The sequence below is a fragment of the Parasteatoda tepidariorum genome, chromosome 2 (assembly GCF_982258835.1).
Source record: "Parasteatoda tepidariorum strain Cologne lab strain chromosome 2, Ptep-v5.0, whole genome shotgun sequence".
Classification (NCBI taxonomy): domain Eukaryota; kingdom Metazoa; phylum Arthropoda; class Arachnida; order Araneae; family Theridiidae; genus Parasteatoda; species Parasteatoda tepidariorum.
Genome location: NC_141756.1, coordinates 17,789,643 through 17,805,599, shown reverse-complemented (window position 1 = coordinate 17,805,599; position 15,957 = coordinate 17,789,643). Strand labels below are relative to the sequence as shown.

At 30.2% G+C, this 15,957-nt stretch overlaps 1 protein-coding gene across 1 annotated transcript in view; it reads left to right on the top strand.

Moving 5' to 3' along the window:
* LOC107441570 (uncharacterized) overlaps window positions 1–15,487 on the top strand; it is a 29,065-nt gene extending 13,578 nt beyond the window's left edge. The window contains exons 3-5 of the mRNA XM_016054882.4: window positions 8,193–8,335; window positions 9,890–10,031; window positions 15,020–15,487. Coding sequence (XP_015910368.3) covers window positions 8,193–8,335; window positions 9,890–10,031; window positions 15,020–15,272 — 538 coding nt within the window. The 3' untranslated portion in view covers window positions 15,273–15,487. The remainder of the gene's footprint in view (window positions 1–8,192; window positions 8,336–9,889; window positions 10,032–15,019) is intronic.
* The last annotated feature ends 470 nt before the right edge of the window (window positions 15,488–15,957 follow it).

Genomic DNA, 15,957 nt, shown 5'->3' with positions numbered 1-15,957 from the left:
AAAAGTGTACTTTTTTTCAACGGATTCGGATTTCTGACCCCCAAACTATTGGGGGTAGCCTCAATCTGGAAAATAAGGTCCCAATAGTTTGGTCGGGAGAGCCCTCCAAAGTTTGGACCCCTTAATGATAATTTTACTTTTTCCATATTTCGCTACATCTCGAGAACTTTTTAAACAAAATGAAAAAATTTTGCACACAACTATAAAATTCGTGTATAAAAAGGTAATTCCATGTAAAACATTCATAATTTTTTAACTTTTAGTAAACATTCATAATTTTTTAACTTTTAGTAAACATTCATAATTTTTTATTATTTTATTTAAGAATGATCGAAAACATTTTGAATTATAAGGTACAAAATGTTTTTGCATCATTTTAAATTTACGTGGCAAAATACAAAATTTAAGCAAAATCGGTTGAATAGTTTTTGAAAAAGCTTAAATCTTTTAGAAGCAATGACCAACTTTTAATAAAACTAAAAACGAGCTTTATTTGAATAAACAATAATTATACATGCATGGAAATAGATTCATAGCTTCCTGAGTTCTATATCTTCTTTCCAAAATGAGGTAAAGAAAGATAAATCCGTAGTTTCACATACGCTATAGTTAGGTATTTATCGATACATTAAAAATCACAAGCTTATCAGTACATAATCTAGAGAAAAAAATCTTGACCCAGTTTTATTCGTTAAGATTACAAAGTAGTGGCTTTTAATGCTTTATTTTACAAAGGTTAAACATTAGAATTGTCACTACTTTTCTGGGGTTAATCGTATTTGGGGAATTCTAGCTCAATTATTTCACTTAAGTAAATAAGGGCTTTTGCAACCTGCTGTTTACAAAAGGCGTAATTACAAGAAAAGCCAAGTTTTCGAGTATTCTAGCTTCATTTAATTCCTTTCCTACTTCTTTAAAATGACCTGCAAAATAAATAAGTAAAAGCTGGGATATAATTTGAATTCATTTTTATCTGATTATAAATTTAATTTTTTATTATTTTTTAGGCTCCTTAGAATGCCTGTTTAGGTTTGTTATTAAAATAATGTTACCTTTAAAGGCTTTCCTTCGAAGGAATTGTCGTCAAAAGAAATAAAACCTTAGGATGGAGTAAGCTATTTTTATGAATCTAACCTATGCTCCATCTACCACTGTGGTAGGTGCAAGCTGGATGCGGAATTCGTATCGACCAGTCATCGCCGGGATCGAACCCCGGTTCACAGCATTGGAAGGCGAACGCTGTATCCCCTGAGTCATCGCTGCTCACTGTACATAGTTTTTATTTTATATTTTATAACCGTCGTTGAACGGCAGACCCAATTTTTGCGTTTATGACTACTAATGTTCAACTCCGTAGCCTTGTAATTTTGAACCCAATTCAAAAGACAAGGGAGCTCCTGGATCAAGCATTAGAAAAAATTTGCTTTCGTGGAGGACTTTTTGATGGAACTAACCGGCATTTACGTTACATGGAGAGGAAGACCATGAAAACTCCCACGGTTAGCCAGACGACAAGGGAACTCTAACCCATGATCCGTCTACCACTGAGGATATTTCACATCAGCACTGTGGTCGGTGCACGCCGGATGCGGAATTCGTATCGACCAGCCATCGCCGGGATCGAACCCCGGTTGCACTCACGGAAATACTCACGATTTCGGCACCGCTTGGCGCGGTCGAGAATAAGAACTCTGAAAACCGCAAAATTGAAAATATGGTAACCCGACCGATCTATTCGTCACATCTTGCTACAGCGTGCAACCCTATTTCGTTGATTGAGTAGGAAAATGATTGTTCTATTCTATTTATAAATTTCTTTCTTATTTACTTCTATCTTCACACCGCTCTTATATTTTTTATAAGCAGTTTTCGTTTTGAATGAAAAATTCATACTTAATTTAATGTTTATGTCTCAGAATTTTATTTAAAAATAGATTCTCGTAAAAATTTTATTTTTCAACTTCTTTTTTTTTTAATTATTGTTCTTAAAGGTGTAAAATCTATTCTGTTTCTTTTTTTAAAATTTAAAAAAAAAAATTTTTTTTTTTAATCTCGTGCTAAGACAGTTTACCATTCTTTACTATGTTATGTATATAAAGTCTTGTGTGCTAATTATATACTAAGGCATATTGCATTCAGTTTGTAATTCAAATGTAAGGAACTTTTATATAAGGTACTTTTTTTATTGCAATACATTGCAAAAATTGCTTATTGCTTATTGCTTCAGCATTTCAGATGCTTAATTAGGAAAAAAGATTAATTCTTTTGTTCTAAATGCATAATAAAAATTCTTCACAATGAAATACATATTGTTATGCTAATAATGAACTCTAAAAGATTTGAGAAATGAGTTAAGGATGCACATTTAAAAAAAATTGTCTCACTTGTTTGCTTTTTCAGATATAGGAGATTTTATTAAATCGTTTTTCATCAAATTAAACATTTAATCAGAAAAAGGTGAAAATTTTCAATGTGGAAATGTATATAAGAAATTATTCACAAAGTAATCGATACTTTTACGCAAATAATAAATTAAGATAGATCTGAAAAAATAGACCTGAGAAATCAATTAATACATTTAAAGTGCTTTACTTTAATCTTATCATTTTTTTCATTTGTTTGCAGTTTCAAAAGTATTTTTTTAAAAGTTTTAAAAAAATATTTATATATTTTTCATTATCATATGCAGCATTTTACTTTAACTTTATTACTTTATTCATTTTCAATAAGATGAAGATTTTAATGAATCTACTTCATTAGTTTGCAGTTTCAAAAGTTATAAAAATTCAGAAAAAAAGTTTTATTTAATTTTAATCCAATCAAATTTACTTTAACATTATTTTATTCAAATGTAATTTCAAAAGTGATAAAATACAAGAACCAAGTTTTATTTTATAATTATACCACTAAAAAAAGAGGGCCATTAACATTACTAAATAAGATATTATATAACAGTATAAGAAAAAAAAAAAAGGCATGATAGATTCAAAATAAATAATATGAAATACTTCACAGAAAAATTGATATTTTTACACAAATAATAATTAATTGGGGAATATCTTAGGAAATGGATCTACAAGAGCAAATTATACATTTAAAATAATTTATCCTTAGAAGGCAACAGTGAACTATTTTGTTAATATGAAATATATTTCAGATGTTTTTGTATATAGTTTTAAAAACTTGTATTCTAAAATTAGTTATTGTGCCTTGACATAAGAGTTTCTCTGTTATATGATTATACCAACAGTTGATACAGTTTGATTATACCAACCTACACTTTAGTATATATAAAAGTAAAATATATTTTAGGGCTCTAAGAGAACTTTTACTTTTATTTGTTCTTTAGCATTTATGCTATTTTTAGCCTAATTGATTTGTTTTATCCATCATGATTGCTTGCATCTTAGAAAATATCTAAAGTTGTTTTATCGAGAAAATTACATTGTCAACAATGTCAACTTTTATCATAATTAACAACACTTAAACTCGAAAAAAGGTTGTTCGCAAGTATAACACTAGTTTCCATTGCACATATTTCAATTATGAGTTTGGAGTTTAATTAAAAAAAAAACTATAACTTTATACACAATAAAAAGATTTTGTTAAAATTTAAATCAAATCAGTAAAAAAATATTTCATTTATCTATTTAATTATTTATTTATTTAAATTTTTTTTTACTGAGAAATTGATAATAAAAAACACTTCTGAGAAAACTCTAAACAAGTCAATACAATCAATGCATCAGAATACGACATCAGGTCAATGCTCTTCACAGTCATAAAATTTTAAAATTAAATTCCAGCTTCGAAATTCTGATTAAAGCTTAATTTGAAAGATTTAATTAAAATTAATACTAAATATTGCAAAGAGAATTTTGTGTTTTAATATTTGCGTTACATGATCTTATGAAAACACAAAACAATGAAAGCCATTGTAACAAAATAGTGAAAACAATTCTATCCCTTGTTTACAAACGCTACGCAAAAGCAATTCGACGACAGAGCAGGTTTGACTTAAAAAGTTTTCGCCAAGAATGCCAAGCGGTGCCGAAATCGTGAGCATTTCCGTGAGTGCACCCCGCACCACTTCATTGGAATAGTTCAAAATATCGCCTCGCCTCAAGTGTAAGGAACCTTAAACTGTATTTTTTTTTATTTGAGAAAAGTGCTTTGTTATTGTAAGACACTGTCAAAGATTTTTTTTTCAAGTGGGGAAAAAACCACCAGATTTCTGCAATCTTTTTAAAGAGGTTTAATATATATTTTAATTTTTATAGTTTAAAACTAAAACTTTGCTACAAATTTAAGACACTCAAACTGCGGCTTTTTCTTCTCGTAACTGTTAGTGAGATTTCGCCAATTTAAGATCACGCGATTCATTCAATTCACATTCCATGTTCATGCGTTTAGTTCGAAGGTAAGCTTAAGCAGAAAACAACATCTAACAGTTATAAACAGCGTGCTTGTAGCTTTGTCTTTGTAGCGTAAATTAAACCAACATAACGTTAAGATACGTCGCATCTAAAATAAACGCGAGCATGCGCAGTTACTTCAGTGTTACGTACGAGAGCGTACGGAAGCTAACATAAAAGTGCGAAATATCCCTATTATTGAAATTTAAGAAGGATACTTAATTTCGAAGCGTTATTAGAAAATATATTAAACTTTTTTTAATAAGTTTAGTGCTAACCTTCTTATTTGTTTTTCTTTTTTTTAAAAAAAAGCAAGGTAAATTTTTTAACAAAAATAGAATTTTATTAATAAAAATAATAAATACATAATTTATTAATTCATCGTGTAACTGTTGAAATCAGTTTCCTAATTTTTAATTTTCTTATAAGTAAACTGCTTCATATTGTTTATTTTATTTTATTGGATTGATTTTATTGGATATTGCTTATTTTATTGGATTTCTGATAGGGCCGTAAGAAGCAAAAGGTTTTTGATGTAATATTTCAACGAAGGTTTTTGATATAATATTTCTAAAACTTTGTTTATCAAGACATGTCTGAGAATCTGACTTATTTTTGATAATGTTTAGAAGAAGTAATATAGTATAATTAATATTTTATAGTTTAAGAGGCACATCTTGGATAGACAAATCATTTGTTACTGCTTTTAATTTCAAAAAATGAAACATAAATATTTCTTTCCTGAAAAAGTATATCTTTTTTCAACGTATTCTAATGCCTTTAAAATAAGAGGTAAGCGACTGTCATTTCATTAACTAATTCTCTAAATCCTGTTTAAAACTCAATCAGTATAGTCATAATTCAATTAGATTATTTTAATTTATCGAATTAATTGAATTTGCTTTAAAATATAATTCTTTATTGAATATTTTAAATTTTGTGATGAGAAAATATTCCAGATGTAACTTATACATTTTTTAATGCCGCAATTTAATTATTTAGTTTCATGTATTTTTAATTAAATTTGTTTTTAATTGATGGGATAGAGAGGGTACATTTAAGTTATCGGCAAATTTTTGAGGAAACGCTTTTTTAAAAGAAAATGCAGCTTTTTGAATCCACCACACTTTATATGCTCCGCTATCAGCCATTTTTCTTTCTCCTTCTCAGCAGAATCATTTCAACTAAATGAAAGGTATTTATTTTATCTTGACAGTTAATCACTAAAATTCTTCTTTTTCTGATTGATTATTTGTCTCTTACACGCTGAATAAATTATGAGCTGGAAAGGCAAATAATGAAATGAGGTACAAAACAAAGAGTAAATCCTCAAAAGAATGTTCTTCGAAAGCATCTCTTGTGCAAAACTAATCAATCACTGTATTTTGCTTTCTTCGATTATGAAGTAAAGACAGGGCATCATCGAAAGTATACCTGAAAGATCTGTCAGTTTTTTCAGTTCGTTCTGAATGTCTGTTTAATTATATTGCATTCCCTCATAGTTCTGTATCCAAATAAAAATGAAAACTCAGTTGGTTCATAACGATTATAAGCAAAGAATTGTTTAGAATAACTTTTAAACATCATTAGAATAGTTTAGTATTTCGACTTCGCAAAAGTATGTTTTATCGGTGTAAATTGAGGATTTAATATGTTTATATATATATGTATAGTAAAGCACCGATTAACCGAACTGCTCGGGTTCGAACGTGGTTCAGATAATGAAAAGCTCGGATAGTTGGAAAGTTGTTTAAAATCTAGTTTAAATGATTATTATTTATGCACTAACTTCTCTTCACACTTTTTTCAGGCTTAGGACTGGCAGTACTATCTAAAATAGCTCTGGCGTGTTTGAAAGTTTTTTTTTAAATTTTTAAATATTTTTCAGTTATTTATTTTCTTACTCTTTTTTAAATCATATTTTAGCTTTTTACAATGTTTTTGTCAATTACTGATTTTACCACATTTTTCTTTATTTTCCATTGCAAAAGAAATCCAGCAAAGACTTTTGTTTCAAAGAAGATGCTCTTTTTTAAGCAGCCATATCTCTTATTCTTTTTAAATAAATCAACTGAACTAGATCAACATCATTTTGACGTTCTAGACTGTCAAAATGAAGCTCGCATTCTTGGAAGATAATTTTCAGTTGAAGAGGGATAAAGGGATATGTAGGTTTAGCTGTATAACAATACATATATGTATGGCTACAATAGGAAAACTGCTAAAAAAAGTTGTAAATTAAATATGGTCATCAAATGTAGTGGATATTGTTTATTCTTCCAAATCTAGAAAAATTGTGGATAGGTTAAAAAGTATACTGAACTTTAAAAAAAAAAAAAAAAAAAAAAAAAAAAACGAATTTGAACATAGCTTGGAGGATAATCGATGCTCTACTGTATATATATATATATATATATATATATATATATATATATATATATATATATATATATATATATATATATATATATATATATATATATATATATATATATATATATATATATATATATATATATATATATATATATATATATATATATATATATATACCGAAATCGGTGGTTTTTTACTTCCATTCCACCGGTGTATGTAAACAATCACATAGTCGCTTTGGTAAATATACGAGATATATACTAGGTCCAGTTAAGAGCCTCTGTCCGGTATACATTTTCCCGGTATACCCTATATCAATGTTTTTTAAGGTCAAGTGCCACTGCCCAGTATGCATTTAACCGGTACCCCGAACATCGATGTTTCTCCTAATCTATCCTCAGCAGACATTAAACTGTGGAAAAATATAATAATATCAACGAATAAATTAATATCAAATCGGATATAACAAATATTTCGGACATTCACCAGAGTGACTATGGGATTGTTACCATTCACCGGCGAAAGTCGACATTCTCTTGATTTCGGTCATTCACTCGCGTTACGTGAATATTATAACACTTGACATTCTAATTCAAATGCGTCTTATTGAACGTCATGCTTGTTGGAAACATAATTGTGTAAATAAATAAGTCTGAAGCATCAAAAATATTCATTATTTTTTTAAAATACTAGCTTTGGGAATAATCTACAATGCCTGCATTGCACCTAATTCTGCTAAGTTTTAAGTTATATATGGCCCTAACTCATTTTTTTTCTCGTCTGTGAATTAAATAGTTGTGGTTATTCGCAAACGGTAGAGCTGCGATGGCTCAGGGGATAGAGCGTTAGCCTTCCAATGAGACGAACCGGGTTCGAATCCCAGTCGATACGAATTCTGCATCCGGCTTGCACCGACCACAGTGCTGACGTGAAATATCCTCAGTGGGAGACGGATCATGGGTTGGAGTCCCCTTGCCGTCTGGCTAACCGTGGGAGGTTTTCGTAGTCTTCCTCTCCATGTAGCGCAAATGCTGGTAAGTTCCATCCAAAAGTCCTCCATGAAGGCAAATTTCTCCCAATACTCGATCCAGGAGTTAACTTGCCTTCTGCATTGGGTTCAAAATTATAAGGCTACGGAGTTGAACATTATTAGTCGTAAACCCATAAAATTGGGTCGACTGTTCAACGACGGTTGTAAAATTATAAAACAATATGGTAAATAGTTAATTTTTCAAAAAAAAAATTTTTTTTCTTGATAAACCTTATCAAATATTGAAATTCTAATCCCCCATCTTATTTATTTATTTTAGTAAACAACAAACGTTTAGTTTAAATAGATACGTAAGTGTGAATAAAATGTAATGTAAAGTCATAAGCATCCAAATGATGTAATTTTTTCAGAACATTGAAGGATAGTGTGAGTTGCGTGGACGATCACATGAGGCATTGTTTTACACCAACTCAGAGGCAAGTCTTTAATCACGTTGTGGCTGGAGCTCGCCAGTTTCTGTTGGAACTCTGCGTCCCAGGATCCATACAAGACGGTGAGTGCTTTGATTCCCATTTATACAAAACATTCCACATAACACTCACTGGATGTGTTGGAATACAAGTTTTACTATATAATATCGGATAAATATTATATGGGGTTCAGTATGATATCGGTTCCAGTAGGGTACTAGGATGGGTGTTTCATAAAAAAAAAGTATTCCCGTAACAGCCCATTGTGGGCCAATGGGGGTGGAGCTAAGAGTTCTGAAATTTCGTGAGAACAGCGGCATTATGGAGGCAATAGGTTCAGCATTACCCATCGGCTGCTTTTATTTTCCAAACAAGCTGATACACAACGATTTGAAGCTGATCGAATTCCAGTTCTCCACAATGACAGCTGAATGCCTTAACCTCGAAGCCATAAGTCTGTATACATTTCTGGTTCGATATTGAATAGGGTATCTTATGGGTTCCAGTAGGATACCGGAGTTTCATAAGATGATACATTTTCAATTTGGCAAAGGGTGTGAGTTCTAGTGTAAAATCAAATCTTGTTGTTGTTGTCGTCGGACATTAAGCCAGAGAGGATGCGATTATTTTCGTTTTCCAGTAGCTCCATCCATGGCCAAGAGTTTGACTTATGGCACTCTCGTCTTATAGGGCGAACCCATTCACATATCCATTCAACCACAGATCGTTTTTGGCCTGAACCAGAGAACGATCCATCTCCAATTCAGTACCCCTAGAGGTTTGATATGTTATGGGAGCATGGAGGACTTTGGGACCAGACACATTTAACATTCAACAGTCACCATTTACTACATGGGCTGGATTTGAACTGGATTCCGGCTGGATTTGAACTCCCATTCTCACGAACGTGAGTCAAGTACCCCACCAAACCAGGCTATCTTAGCCACATCAAGTCTTATGTGCTTCTTATATTGAAACATGCGTTTTAGCTTTTGTAATCAACATATTTTTCCCGTGTTGTAATATGAATTAAGCTATGCTTCATAGTCTCTTTTGGCAACATTAAAACTTCTTTTGCAAGCAACATATTCTGTTTTAATGGCGTCCTTTCTATAATTGAAATAGACTGATAAAGGAAATGATACGTTTATGATAGTATCATATTTGGGACATCCCTGACATATTTAATGTAAAGAAGCTAATGAATATAAAAGCTCTAATATCTGTAATATAGATATTAGATTTATTGATTCTTACAATAAAGGAGAAGAAGAAGATACTCTTACGATAAAGGAGAACAAATAAAGGAGAAGAAATTAAAGCTCTTAAATCGGGCAGACATTAAGCTAACCTAATTTGTTTAGCACATATTTTGCGTTTGACAAAAAAAATTTATAATTAACTAATTTTAAGAACAAACTTATTTATTTACCTTAAAAAAAATTTTAAAGCATGAAAGCTACATTCAATTACAAACAATTTACAGCAGATCTTAACAATTAATTCGCCATTTACAGCTGACGGCAACAACATGTAGGAATATTCTCTCGAGTAAAAGCAAATGCGGATTAATCGTTCACGAAGTCCAATCCTTTTTAACTCTTATTGTTAACAAAATTAATTTTCTTTACTTGTAGCTTACTTGAAACACTCCCCTTGTTACAAGAATGTGTCACTGTCTGAAGAAAAGTGTGCGCCTTTATATCGGCACTTAGTTCAACTCTCTGCTCAAGTTGACAAGAACAGAGATGTGGACGATCGTCTGCGGGAATCTTGTTGGTGAGTGACCGTACTTAGTTTTGATACAACGGTTCCAGAAAAAATTACATTGCCCAATTTATAACACTTCTATAACTTTTTTTTTTTAATTTTTAAGCAATTTTCAATATATAAATAGAAAGAAAGCGATATACAATAAATGAAATAATTGCAAATGCAATTTTTGTTACACAATGACATTATCGAAAGTCTTGTGGCTATTGTTAGTAAACCAATAGGTTTGGTCTTCAACAATTCACAAAATCATTCAGCTTTCGAAATAATTATTTAGATCAATCCTATTATGTTCATATTCCTTTAATAAAGCCTAATATATTGTAGTTCATTCTGTAATTCTCCTTTAAAGCTTAGTCAGAGAGAATTCTGAAGCCGGTGGAAAACTCTGCATTTTCAACGTTATATATATATATATATATATATATATATATATATATATATATATATATATACATATATATATATATATATATATATATATATATATATATATATATATATATATATATATATATATATATATATATATATATATATATATATATATATATATATATATATATATATATATATATATATACATATATATATATATATATATATATATATATATATATATATATATATATGCATCCATTTCGGGCCCATCCTTGGTAACTAACAAATCAAAACTCAGAATAACAAATCACTTCAACAGTGCAGTAAGAACGACACTTTAAAACCCTCTTGTTACACTCAATTTGCGCTTTTGTTTTCATATTTTGTAATCTGGCAATCTTTCTGCGAAAACATTTTTAAATCATTCTTGAAAAATGTCCGTCCATGTAAGTTGAACTGATTTTGCTGCTCGCTTTATAGTCTCCCCTTTTTAATGTTTTTTCTTTTTATTTTATTTTATTATCTGTTTTTACATGTTATTTTTACTTATTTGTACTTTTTGTAATCTATTTCATTTGTTGTTATTTTTTAAAAAAATTTTTTGAGTGCTCCTCACACTATTGTATTAATTTATTTAGCTTTGGCTTTATTGATACAATATCAGAAAGCACTCTGTTTTGCGGATATAATCGTGTGGGCTGAAGAAAAGATTATATTCTTTTTTTCCGGTTTTTTAATTAACATTTCATGATTTTTTTTTTTTTTTTTTTTAATTTTTTTAATTTTTTTTTTATTTATTATTATTTTTAATAAACTGTTGTTTGTTATTTTTTACCTATTATTTCCCCCCCTTTTTCATATGTCTATTATTTTTCTTTGTTTTATTCTTCGTTATATATATATATATATATATATATATATATATATATATATATATATATATATATATATATATATATATATATATATATATATATATATATATATATATATATATATATATATATATATATATATATATATATATAGGGAGAATTTATTTTCAATTTTAGAAATGAAATATTTCTTTTCTAGTAACAAAATGCATTTTAACGATTTTGTTGAGTTATTCTGTCATTAATTTTGATAATATTTTCTAAATAGCTGGGAATAGTTTAATTGGCCGGAATCCATAAAATGTCAGCCTAAAGAATATCGAGCTACGGTCCCATATATAGAGCAGAGAATACTGGGCTAGTGTATTCCGAGTAATGATCCTTAACGCACGAAGTTAATTAGGTTTGTCAACTTCGTCCCATTATTTTAAAAGACTGAGCTAATAAGACAGTTATGGAAATCTCCAGAATCACCACCCTAAACGGGACAAGCCAGCAGCCCCGAAATGAGACAAATTCCCATTACCACTTCAAATAAAAACACCTCAAACGAAACCGTTTAAAAAATACATATTTCATAATGAAATCTAAAGTGATTTAATCTTTGCTCAAAAAGTATTTAAAATGCAAAAAATTCATTCATTTACGAAAACATATGTTTCTAACCATTTATATTTTGGTAAAATTTCTTAAAAAGTCATAATGAAAGAAAATTATCTAACCATATATTAAGCTCTAAATTATTTGAAAACACATCTATAATTAATAACCAAAATAACTGTTTATCGTTATATTAATGAGTTTTAATAAAATACAGTATGTATATATATATATATTTTTTAATTTGGTGTAAACTGTTTTAAATGCTTGAGTTCATTCACAATGACTGTTTTCTTTTTAATGACAAATCAACGATTTCGTTATTAAAAGAAAAAGTACCTCACATAAAACTCTAATACACCAAGACGTAAAAATGAATGCAATAGTTTAATTTCAATATTAAAAGTGTATCAAGAGCAAAAAATGTTTTTTTTTTAAATTTCCAAAACTTGAATAGCAATAGAATGAAATGAAACAGTTAACGAAAAGTACTTTCGATGTAATGACTCTTTAAAAATAAAAAAACATCAGTAAAATACCTTTGATCTTTCATCCACTAGAATAATCCTCAGGAAGAAAAGAGAAAAAAACTTCATTTTAATGCACTTATTTGATTTATCAAATATATCAAAAGAATATCTAAATCCATTAATTTAAGCGTTAATTCTTTTTACAAATTTCATCAAGATCGCTCTCTTATTGCCGCTCACGAAAGAAATGTTTTTATTCAGCAAAATAATTCCCATTCAATTCATTAAATAATCACCTCCTTACGAAAAATGATTTTTTTATGGTAACAATTTATTGAGTAGAAAGGGAAACCTTAATTGAATTACGATGTTTTGGAGAAACATGTGTTTCTATTTACCGGATCAGTGGTCGTTCGAATAGAAGTCTCTTTTATTTCTTTAACGGTGCTTAAAGATTCCGATACGAATTCTGGGGAACTGCCAGATAAATAAGAATTTCTTCTTTTTTAATTAAAAAATAGGCTTTAAAGAGGATCAGAGTTGGGACACACTTGGAAAAATAAAAATCCTCATGTTTGAAAATTAAAGTTTTGATTAAATAGTGTGAGCAGCAAAAGCTTCATTATAAGAAAATTAAAGCCTGTTATTAAAACTTATTTTCTTTTTTATAAAGTTGAATTTATGTAAGAAAAATTTTAACAAAATGCATTTTTTCAATATTAGTTTTTCAAAAAGGAATTAGTTTTTAAATATTTAAATAATTGATTTAAATTCTTAAGATTCTATGCTGGAGAACCTTTCAAATGGATTTAACTTAGAAGCGAGCATGATTTGCAAAGCAAACCATATAAGATAACCTACCAATTTTCGAGGGTAAGGGAGCTGCAGCGAATAGGCGACGGGGCCCTCAAGTATATTACAAGAAATGAATACTTTTTGTGGGCCATGTGATCGAGCGGTTAGCGTGCTAAACTGCGAAGCCAATGGCAGAGGGTTCGAATCCCGCTCAGGATATGGATTCCCTCTGGGAATGGATGGCTCTGGTTTCTCTCTGTGTGTTGTCTTCTGTGGTGGGTAATGTGCGAATGTGTCCCCCCCCCTATGAACGGGTATCTGTGGCAGTGTGGTCATGTTGCTCAGCTCCGTGACTCTGGTTGCAAGGTGCTCGCCAGGCAACGCAAAATGAGCGACACTTTCGGCACCTTCCATGGCGAAGAACTATTAGTTTAGCGCCTGCAGTTTAAAAAAAAACATTGCTTCGAATGCATTTCAATAATACGGTAGGTCAGAGATAGAATAAAATATTAAAAAGCAATCTTTAACTAGAAAAAATATATATATAGCTGTACTGATATTATGTGCAACAGATGAAGTAAACCGAAGACGAGAGTCCTGCTTAAATCGAATTTTAAGATGAGTATAAAATACCAAATTTTCAATTAAAAATGCGTCTCTTCACTTTGCTCTATTTGTATATTCAAAGAACTTTTCAGCTCTGAAGTTGGGCAAATAATTTCACTTAATGTTGGAACTCAAATTAAGCATCTACATTAGGTTAAATCGTCAAGCTCCTGAAAAACAGAACACGTCACATTGCAATCAGTGTAATCTTTCAGTTATACAGCATGAACATTATTTTCATAATAACTCACAAGCCATTTAACTGGCATTTAAATAACGAACGTATTCAAATTCGACGCTTCAAATTTCAAAAAAAAAAAAAAAAAAAAAACATCTTCGTTTGATATCAAGATTTTGTGTTACCAGCTGTAAGTTTCCTATCAGCTACATTTAGTCTATCATGTAGAGTTAAAAAAATTTTAAGCCTTATCCTTTTAATCCTAACTATTACTGTGCACTATTATCTGATAGACCAACATTATTCATTTTGCTCATTTTAGAGTATAATTTTTTGCGGATCTACCGTGACGGCACTGATATAACTTAGTGAAGGACTAGGGATAAATCTCCGGTGGTGGATTGCAGCTCAACCAGCTTCAGATAAAAGGGTACCTGCTTATCTGAGACGTGAAAGTGGGAGCTGCACAATGTTGATCACATTAGTTTTAATTTTATAACCCTCATTGAGCAGCAGATCCAATTTTAACTTTACGACTACCAATATTCAACTCCGTAGCCTCGAACTTTGAACCCAATTCAGAAGACAAGGGAGCTCCTGAATCGAATATTGGAAGAAATTTGCCATTGTAGAGGGCATTTCGAGGGAACTAACCCTCATTTGAGTTTCATAGAGAGTGATAAAAAAGAAAACCTCCCATAGAAAGGAGACTCTAACCCATGATCCGTCTACCACTGAGGATACTTTACGTAAGCAGTGTAGTCGGTGCGTCGGTGCATACCGGTGTGAAATTCGTATTGACCAGCCATAGCTGGGATTCAAACCCGGATCACCTCATTGGGAGGCGAACACTCAATCCCTTGAGCCATTGATCTCGAAATTGCGGGCCTGTGACAACCATGATCTTCTTAGCTGACAACCAACTTTTGGAAGAGGGATCTAGTATAATTTTTCCACCTTTAACAGCAGGCGTTTTATGATGTTGATGTTATATAATAACTTAACTTTCAAACAATGCAAACTATTGTATGTATATTATCTTATAATGTATGTTCAATGATTCTTACATATTTGTTTTATCACTTTCAGTACTTTTAATGATTTTGTAGTCTGCAAGTACACCTATGTAAGTCAAGATTGTGGTCAAGACGCTGCTCGATTTCTGCAACAGCACCTAGACCAAATCTCCAGTCCTCTTATCCAAGAACATTGTGCACACTACACATATGGTGCAGATTCTTGCACTTCAACATCATTCGCTCAAAGTCTATTTGAACAATCTTTTGCACTACTTTCTCTTCCAATGATAATTGCGTTGAACAGACTCAAACCAACTCGGTAGTCAAGAACGACATTTTTTATTTTATTTCAAGGACAAAACTTTCAGAAATACTTTCTCACTCAAACTTTAGGTTTCTTTTCCCTTTTTAAGCACAATATATTGATTTATTATTGAATTGAAAGAAAAGGAGATGCAAGTAACAATACAGCTTTTATAAGTTGTTGTTTGAAGAAATGGAAAGCAAAAATGTCTAATAATTAATTATTCAGAGAAAATGACTATATTCATTTAAATTTCGATATTATAACTTAAGACTATTTCTTATGATGTCATTTTTATTGTTGTTCACAATCTAAATTAGAAATAATTAAAATTTAGTTTCAATTTATTCGCGCAGCAAAAAAATCTAAACTAGATTTTCAAAACTGTTTTAATCTCAACAAAGCATTCACTCAGACGTATACAATAGTCGGAACCATTTTAATAGTATATGAGATATTTCATAAACTTTTTTGACGTCTTAGAAACGTCAATTAACGACCTTTTAGAAGAATTATTTATACAGAGAATTAACTGTTCTGTTTTTTTTTATTTTTTGGAAACAACATATCAGTTAATTATACAGTGAATTAGTTGTTCAATGTATACATGAATTAGTTGTACAATGAATTAGCTGCTATATTTACAACATAACAGCTAATAATTCAACGAATTACTTGATCTGTTATGAAATTTTGTTGCAACA